Genomic DNA, 9784 nt, shown 5'->3' with positions numbered 1-9784 from the left:
GCACCCACCAAGGATTTTTCATTGCCCAACGCTTGCTTCCACGGTGATCCTCGCCGGAAGGTCTGGTGGAGACACTTCAGAGCTGGACCCTGGCACCAATTGGATTTAAATGTCATTTGTAGAAAACACTTACAGGATGTTCTCCACACTCTCAGTTTTCACAGTGCAGCTAGTGACACAGGCCATGAGTATGCATGTTGCAAAAAAAAAAAAAAAAGGCTTTCACTGAGGAAATTCCATCATACCAGAACCAGCTGTTGCCCGCACATTAACATCAACAGCACAAAAGACCAAGGAAGTTGTTTTCAATTTACTACAAATCTCAGGGAAGCTACGTCATTGAGTGCACCTCCCCTGAATGCTAATGCAGCATGAAATGCATTCAGAATAAATATCCATGTGGCTGCAATCTTAACTTTTGGTTAAAAACAAATCTGTACGTGATAAAGACTGGTTTGCAGCATACTCCGAAGAACTGCTTCCAGTTACTGAAGTCAGCTGTACTGCATACTTCCACCACCACATGTCCTGAGACGTGCTAAACTCAGAGTGGCCAAGAACACATTGCAATGAACAGCAAAGCAATGTGCCCATTCACAGTGGTCGGTATGTGCAAGAAGATGCAAACAGCCTTTGAGAATGGAGATCTGAGCGGTGTATATGATGGAATCAAGACCACAATAGGTCCTTCAGCCAAGAAGTTTGCCACACTCAAATCTCTTAATGGAGACCTCATTGACAGAAGCAACCATATGCAATGCTGGGTGGAAAACTATCACAAACTCTATTTGATTTAAACCACTGTTTCTGAAGCAGCACTAAATGCAAAGCCCAAGGCTCCAGCCTATTGAAGCATTGCTATAGAACCATCTATGAATGAACCACCTCCCTGGCCACAGGAAAAAAAATGCAATTCTAGTTGAAGTACCGAAACAAGGACGACAGATTGTACTTAAACATCTGGCCAATGTCTTGCTTGCCTGCTGGAGGGAAGAAGGGGCACCACACGATACGAAGGATGCCAACATCATAACATATAAAAACAAAGGAGATCAGTGTGTTTGTAACAACTAAAGAGGAAGCTATAATTTTAGTGTCGCTGGCAAGGCATTCACATGGGTCATTCTCAAAAGACTAAGGTCCTGATGAATGTATATATCCAACCAGTCAGTGCAGCTTTTCTGTTGACAGATCAACGATCGACACGGTCTTCACACTACGGCAATTGCAAGAAAAGCAAGGAAGACCTCGCTACATGGCCTTCATAGAGCTTACAAAGGCTTTTGACCCGGTCAGCACAAAGGGCCTTTTCCAACTGCAAGAGCGAATTGTCAAATATTAGAGGGGTAGCCGTGTTAGTCTGGATCTGTAAAAGTGGCAAAGAGTTCTGTGGCACCTTATAGACTAACAAATCTATCGGAGCATGAGCTTTCGTGGGTGAATACCCACTTTGTCGGATCCGACGAAGTGGGTATTCACCCACGAAAGCTCATTCTCCAATACGTTTGTTAGTCAATAAGGTGCCACAGAACTCTTTGCCGCTTTTAAAGCGTGAATTGGTTTCCCCACCTTCCAAATCTCAATCTGATTTGAGCCGTCCGTGGTGGCATGAAGGCTATAGACCAAGTTTAGTATGCTGAGGATGAAGTTGACAGCTTTGAAATCCATAGTGCTGTTAAGCCAGGATGCTCTTTGCCACCAACATTCTTCCCTCACTGCTTTGGCATGCTGTGGCATCTAGCACCAAGGATGTACAGCTCCATGCAAGATCGGGTGGAATATGCTTCACTAGTGCATGTCTAAGAGAAAAAAGCAACATCAAACACCTGCTAATAAGAGAACTTTTCACTGACACAGTGTTCATTGCATACAGCGAAGAGAGATGCTCCAGCAACTTTGCGGTAGCTTTGCTCCAGCTTATGATGGATTTGGCCTAACCATCAGTCTAAAGAAGACCATGATTACGGCACAAGGTGTGTTGGCTGCACCAGAAGTTAGAATAGCTAGTGCACTATGCTGGAGGTTGTGCACAAGTTCTGCTATGTATGATCTACAGTCTTGGCTAACTTAACTCCAGATGAATAGCTTAATTCTCACATTGGCAAGATACCACATTTGGCCAACTGACCAAGTGCATGTGAGGAAACAGGAAACTAACCCTGAACAATTAGCTACAGGGCTACCAGATGTGCGTTCTAAGCCTGCTGCTGCATGGTGGCAAGACCTGGCCCACCTACAGCAGGCATGAGAGAAGGCTAAACATCTTCCGCACCCATTGTCTTCACCAGATTCTAAATATCAAGTGGAAATCCAAAGTCCTTGACACTGAAGTACTTGAGAAAGCACAATTGCCACGTCTAATCGCTAGCCTCAGCTCGTTGGCTTAGTTGTTTGCACTGAATGGACAATGGGCGCATTCCAAAGGATCTCCTGCCAGGGGGAACTTGTGGATGCTCCAAGGCCACGGGGCTGATGTAGGCTCAGGTGCCAGGTTTGCAAGGGGGACTTGAACACTTTCAATACTGACAGGACATAAGCTGGGAAGAGGCAACACCGGAGGGCTGCACTGTGTCAGGGAGTCACGGAGGCTGAAGAGAGGTGGCTGAGAGAAAAGAGCGCACAGGGGAAAGCACAGCAGCCTCAAGACCAGTAGGCCGCCATCCTGTGCCTTATGCCGGATTAGCGGGGGTAAGGCCTTTTGGTTGAGAACTGGCTGTCTTAGCGACGCGTGGTGCTGCAGCCTGATACACAATAGCTGAACTGCGCTTACACTGTCATCTTTCGAGGTGGACAGTGGCTATTCTAGTATAAAGGAGATGCAGGTCCCAAGTATCTAGAGTGTCCTAAAATACACCCAAAGCAGCCTGGCCTAACAGTGAGGTCACATCTGGTGCTATACGCCGTATGTGAAATGATCTTTGGGGTTCTCCAGAGAGGAAGCCATCTGTATGAAACGGCTTCTCTGTAGTAGCATTTCTCACAAAACTATCAATACTCCAGGTCAGAGCCGTAACCCAACCAGATGATTCTGGTTTGATAGACAAAAACTGGGTTAAAAACTGAGTTCCCCCACCCCTGAAACCATACTTAGCATCATTCCTGGGGCTCAAGACAGAACACACCTCCTGCTCCTTAAAACTCTCCTCTGCCACATGCCTAAAAAAATTCAACAGCGGTCAGGCAGTGCTAAGATCACCATTTCTCCTGCTGACCAGTACTGTCTCATTGCGTCCTTGTGCTTTCTGGATATGTCATTGTCTGATACTTTGATTGTAAGCTCTTTGGGGCAGGGACTCTTTTTTTCTTGTGAGCAGCACCATGTGGCCCTGATCTATGGCTGGAGTTGCTCGACACTAATAATTGACAAAAGCATTATTGGTTCTTTCTTGTCCCCCTGCTTTTCTTCATCTGCAACTCTCCTCTAACAGATGTAACTGTACATACTAAAACAAATTATTTGTGTTGCCATAGTGCTTAGGAGCCACAGGCATGGCCCAGAACCCCATTGCAATAGGTGCTGTAAAATCAGATCACTTGTATAGGTGTCTCGCTATAATTTTAGGTGCCTAACTTTAGCAGCCATGTTTGAAAATTTTGACCTAGATTTTTGTGTTGTGTGACCAAAAGGGTCGCTCTGCCCCAAAATGTTACTTGCCTGGGTTGAGTGGGATAACAGTCCTGCATGCCTTTTTTCTTGGGTTCCCCCTTCTAATACACCTGTATTCTTGGAGTCATAAAATTGCGTTGAGAGAGGCGGGATCTCTGGGTGTGATACAGTGCGTATACAGTGGGGAACGGCTACAGAATCAAGCCATAAATTAGAATTAGCCTAAATATGGTTGAGGGTCTGGAACATGGGGGTTGGAGTTTTAGGTGGTAATCTGCACTGTTGGGTAAATATCTTATCCTCGAAACGTTCAGAGGGTTGACCACATGGCCATAGAAACATTAGCTGGGCTGTTGCTACCACGCCAAGCGTTGGGCTTACTTCTCTCCCAAACGGATGGGTTCTGTGACTCTTGCTTCTTTGATTGCTAATTGCTAAACTTTCATTGCTTCCTAGTCGCTCTGGAGGGGCCTATAATCTGAAACATATTGTGAGAACTCATAAGGCATAGGCCCGTTAAAGAGCTGGCATCCTCCCTTCTCCTACCTTATCATGGGCCTTCCAAACATTCCTCAGATAGTAAACCAGCTTGCTGGCGTTCAACCGTGGCACAGATAACACCATCCATCAGGCAGGGAGCAGGAACTATGGCAAAGGACTTCTCTCTAGCTCTTTGTCACAGGAGAGAAGCAGGTTTCAATTGTCTATATCAGGGGTCGGTAACCTTTCAGAGGTGGTGTGCTGAGTCTCCATTTATTCACTCTAATTTAAGGTTTCGTGTGCCAGTAATACATTTTAACATTTTTAGAAGGCGTCTTTCTATAAGTCTATAATATAGAACTAAACTATTGTTGTATGTAAAGTAAATAAGGTTTTTAAAATGTTTAAGAAGCTTTATTTAAAATTAAATTAAAATGCAGAGCCCTGCCCCGGACCGGTGGCCAGGACCTGGGCAGTGTGAGTGCCACTGAAAATCAGCCTTTGGCACATGCGCTATAGGTTGCCTACCCCTGGTCTATATGATGTGACTATATGTTTGTCTTTTATTTAATTTTGTTGCCATGGAAAATATTGGGGAGATGAATTTAAGCAAGGGGTAGAATAGTGTTTCTCAAACTGGGTCACCACTTGTGAAGGGAAAGCCCCTGGTGGGCCAGGCCGGTTTACCTGCCCCGTCCGCAGGTCCGGCCGATCGTGGCTCCCACTGGCCGCAGTTCGCCATGGCAGGCCAATGGGGGGCTGCTGGAAGCGGCGCAGGCCGAGGGACTTACTGGCTGCCGCTTCCAGCATCTCCCATTGGCCTGCAGCGGCAAACCACGGCCAGTGGGAGCCGCGAGCGGCTGAACATGCAGGTAAACAAACCGGCCTGGCCCGCCAGGGGCTTTCCCTACACGAGCGGCGACCCCAGGTTGAGAATCACTGGGGTAGAGTGTACATGGAACTTCTGGGAGATTGCTTTTTCCAAGTAGCCCTACATGAACACATTTGCTGTTGAATGAAGACTGGAGACATTAATATAGGGACTATTCTGGAGCCTAGAGAGGCTCATTGCTCTTTTGACCTTTACCGTACCGGACCCCGCTCTCACTTCCCCGGGCAGCAGGCAGCAATAGCGTGGAGGAGAAAGAGGCCGACAGCAGCCTGGTAGTGAGTGTGGCCCGGCAGCAGGAAGAGAGGGGCTGGCTTGAATGAGCATGCCCAGACACAATAATCCTCTCATTATAGCATGGCATTGTAATGTGGGCCATATTTTCAGTACCTATGGAATGGCCCTAGACTTCATTCATTAAGGTTCTTATCTTCTGCAAATCCAACCCATGTCAGTTGAACCTACCTAAAACAGCCTGGCGGATCGGGGCCTTAGAGAGGGATTATATTGGAAAGGTTGTAGCAATCATCTCTGAGTAGTGATAAACCCTGACCACCTGTTTAGGTAACCAGCAAATGTAACCTTATAGCCACTGATTTTATCAGAAGACTTTTCTTCCCATTTTTCTGTTGGTAATGAGAAGCCATAGAGGGCAATAACCTTTCACATTAGTCCTTAATCTGTTGGCCAAGAAATTTAAGAATTGACTATACAAACAACAGTTAATTCTCAGGAGGTTCAGTTATGTGAAGCACTTAGATCTGAAAGACAGCATGCGGACCTAAGAGATTCATTGTGTTTTTTAATCATTGACAATGAGTGAAAATTGTATTTTTGAGAAGCAAATTATATAAAGTACCCTGCTATTAATGTCATATTTGTCACTGAGAGAAGTAAATTGACCCTACTTACCAGAACTCTTCTGGATACTATCTAAAAAGCTGGGATTCTTGGTAAGAAAAATGATTTATAAATTACAGGTCAGCGCCTCACCTGATGAAAACTGGTGTCACTCTAGATTCCAAGAGAGCTGTGCCAATTTTCATCAGTTAAGGATATGGCCACATATGGGTAAAACTAATGAATCATGGTCACATTAACACAGCAGATTGCCAAGGAGCTCCTATATGCTGATTTCTCAATAAATCATCAAAACCAAATCATATAGGGCACTGTTTCTCAACAACTGGTTTGTGGACCAGTGCTGGTTCCTGAGATCTCTCTGACAGAGTTTAGGAAGGCAGCAGGCAGGTCCCTGGTATCAAAAAGGTTGAGAAGCACTGATGTAGGGGATTTAGTTAGTTTTTTAGCTTTAATTATAGAATAGACTGAAAATAAATTAAAAAAGCGACTCATAACTTCACAAGTAATAGACATTCTTTAAAAAACACACACACACACACACATTGGTCTTTTTCCCCTTTGGATCAATATTTCCATTTATTCCAACTGGAAAAACATTTGTTGTTTTAATACTTAGTCTTGTCTCTCTCTTTCTCTCTTTTTTTTAAAATAATCATCATCACATTCTCCTTACAAACAACAAAAATTTCCTAGCAATAGTCTGTGGTATGGAGACCTCCATCTTCAAGATTTCCCGCATTCGTTGCTTTTGACAGGCAATAGTTTGTTCCCAGTTACAAAACACGTTACGTTAGGTCCCAATCCCGCAATGGAATCTGCCTTTGTGGCTCTAACTGCAGGAATGGGTCAGGTGCATGCAGGTCTTTCAGTGCCTAACTATGCAGACAGGTGCTTTTGTAAACCCCTCTAGGTGCCTAACTCCCATTGACTTTTAGTGGTGCCTAACCTGTTAGGACAATCCCACTAGCCGCTTTGCTGCATCTTTAGGCACCTAAATATCTTTGTACCTCTGCTCCTTCTGCCACTGACATCAATGGGAATTTTACCATCAACTCCAATGGGAGATTGATTGAGTCCCCAAACCCTCCACAATACAGTACAAAAGCTGCTGTGAGCTGGCAACACCCTGGCCTGCTGGGAACACGTGAAAGAAATTGCACCCATATTACAACCCTACAGAAAATCTGCCCTCTTCATTGTCCCATCTGGGACCAGGATGAGACACACCTTGATGTCAGGACCCAAATGGTTTAAAGCATACAGAGAAAAACTCACATCCACCATAGCACAATACATTTGAGTCCTATTTATATAACACTCTACCATGTTGATGCTTTTGTAGATTGATTCTAGCTCCAAATAATGGGCTCAATCCCACCCTGGGACTACACACTCCAACCTCCTATTGACCTCCAAGGGAACTTGGGGTGGGGGGCATAGCTCCATGCTGGAATTAAGCCCAATGTGATTAGTTTGTTTTCATTTTATTATGATCTATGTAGCAGGCGGTGTTGAAGATTCCTTTTGGTAATGAACAGCAGTTAACATAATCCAGGAAACTAGAGCACCATAAAACAATTCTACACTCAAAACAACGTCATGCTGATATCACACAATTGCACCATTTACACTTTTATTTACTCCAAATAATAGTTCGGAATTTAGTAACATCAGCATTCGCTACAGAGATGGAAAATTCCTTCCCCCACTTTGGTTGTTAAAACTTTGCGGACATTTGGTAGTTGGTTCTATTCTAATTGACAAAAAAGTCACTTTTGCAATTGTAAAGACTCCTGTATGTCACTGATAGAGTAACTGAAAATCGAAGGTGTGAGCAGACTCCAAAACGCCATCTAGGCCTCTTTAAGATTGAACAAAGCATAAAATGTTCTTTTGATTTACCAGGAATGAAAAAACTTAACCCCTCCCCCCCCCACCCAGATTTCACTGATATACTTAATACATTTGATGGCAAAACGAGAAGGAATTGTGAAGTACCATTTGTTTAGCTCTGGCTGAAAACAATTATGAATGTGCATGCAGTTTCCCAGTGACTCCTAAGATATAGAAATTCCTCTGATATTACAAAATACAAAAATATTTTCTCCAAACTCTCATTTACATTGCATTTACAACAATCATGGAAATAACTTAGACTCCAGCACTGACTGAGAGACCAATTACTTACCAAAATGGGTACTGAAAACCAAAGCGGATTAGGAGAACACAAGCTATTCGCAAGCTATTGATTATAGTGAACAGTGGTAACTAAAACAGATGGACAAACTGGACTTAAAGAAGTGGCAGTATTTAGGAAGAAGAGGAAAAATACTAGGTAAATATTACAGGCTAAAGTGAATTGTTTTTTTCCAAAGTAAAATGTGCAAAATATATTCACCGTGCCAACGATTTATGACTACTTATAGAAGCCAATTTACAACCTTCTTACAAATCCCGTCTTCAGGTCTGTTTGTTACAATAAAAAGCGCATTGAAGATCTAAAACAGTGCAAGTTTATGAGTGAATTTACATTCTCAGAACGTGCCCCGGCAGTGACCCTGTTACGATATGATACAGTTTTTGCTCTTTTGTCTTTTTCGGCTGTGCAACTGTCCTCTGCCACCCAACGTGGAAGACTTGGGCATGCCATACGATCCGTATTTGTGCAGGAGCTCCTCGCTGGTAACGTATCGGAGATGGGCAGGTTGCGGGATTGGCTCCCCCAGGAAATATCCTTCATTGTCAGACTCCGAAGAGGAGGAGCAGGTAGAACACCAGTCATATTCGGCAAAATAGGGGCCCCATCTCTCCCCCAGATGGTTCTGCAAAGCAAGATCCGACACAGTCCTTGGACACTGACCATACAGGTCTCTGCGGGGGCCCTGTTCCATCGTCTCTCTGCAGCTTCTCTGATGCATGAATTGGTCATAGTCCTCTCTGGCTCGCAGCGAGGGCCTCTCTTTCAATCGGCAGCACTGTTCGCTGGCCAGATGGAGGGCGTTATCTGAGCGGGAGCGTCTGGACCGCCGGGATCTGTGTGGGCGGTAACGCCGATCGTCATCCCGGAGATTAGTTCGTCTGCGTGTGCGCTCGCTCATAGGGGGAAGTCTAGCACTATCCTGTCCAGGAATTTTGTTCCCTGGAATCCCGCTGTCATACTCAAAACTCTGATGCATCCTTCCATGCGATGGCATCTCTCTGTAACTGGCAGGATTGGCAAGGTTGCGCAGGTTCGGCTCCATATCTTGGTACTGTTGCACGGACAAGAGGCTACGGACGGACTCGGCACTTCTAAACTGCACAGAGGAGTTCAGCGTCCCCATATTACTCATCTTCTCCGAGACGTTCATTCCAGAATCTTTGCTCAGATCAGGCATTGAGAATCTAGAGAGGTGCTCCTGGCGCTTGGCGCCACCGTCCGCAGAGAGTCCTGGTGGGGAGGAGGAGAAAAAAGGCCGTTAACACGAGAATCTTCCATTGCAACAGCACAATGTGAGGGGCTGCAGTTTGCTTGGCAAAACCGATCCCAATTGTCAAAAGCAACCAAGGCCGAGAGCCTTAAAAGGTATTTAGGCACCTAACTCCCATTGGAATCACATCTGAGGATCTGGACAGAAGTGATTTTGGGTGCCTCACTTGAGATACCTGAAGGAGGCGTGATTTTCAGCAAGTGCTGAGCACCCTCGCTTTGGTAATCAAGGCTGCTTTAAGGTGGTGCAAGTTGCCTCCTTCCTCCCCCCGCAAAAATTGGGGGTTTCCAAAATTACCAGTCACTTTTCAAAACCCGGACCCAGTCTCCCCTCATATTTCTATTAGGACACGACTGAAACTTTGTGAGAACAACCAGTGCTATCCCTGGCAACGTTCATGCTTCTGCAGCAGTATCAGGCCTTCTGTCCTATGACAGCTCACTGTAATAACGAGTGGCACGATCAGGCACCATT

The 9784-nt window shown here is 45.0% G+C and overlaps 1 protein-coding gene across 10 annotated transcripts in view; it reads right to left on the bottom strand.

The window, feature by feature from the left end:
* Positions 1–6401: 6401 nt before the first annotated feature.
* PRICKLE2 (prickle planar cell polarity protein 2) overlaps positions 6402–9784 on the bottom strand; it is a 201120-nt gene continuing 197737 nt past the window's right edge. For all 10 annotated transcript variants that reach the window (XM_039482373.1, XM_039482371.1, XM_039482380.1 and 7 more), the window contains one exon: positions 6402–9270. In XM_039482373.1, coding sequence (XP_039338307.1) covers positions 8402–9270 — 869 coding nt within the window. In that variant the 3' untranslated portion in view covers positions 6402–8401. The remainder of the gene's footprint in view (positions 9271–9784) is intronic.

The sequence above is a fragment of the Mauremys reevesii genome, linkage group 7 (assembly GCF_016161935.1).
Source record: "Mauremys reevesii isolate NIE-2019 linkage group 7, ASM1616193v1, whole genome shotgun sequence".
In the NCBI taxonomy this organism is placed as follows: Eukaryota; Metazoa; Chordata; order Testudines; family Geoemydidae; genus Mauremys; species Mauremys reevesii.
Note: the sequence above shows the minus strand (reverse complement) of the source record. Positions and strands in the feature narration are given on the sequence as shown.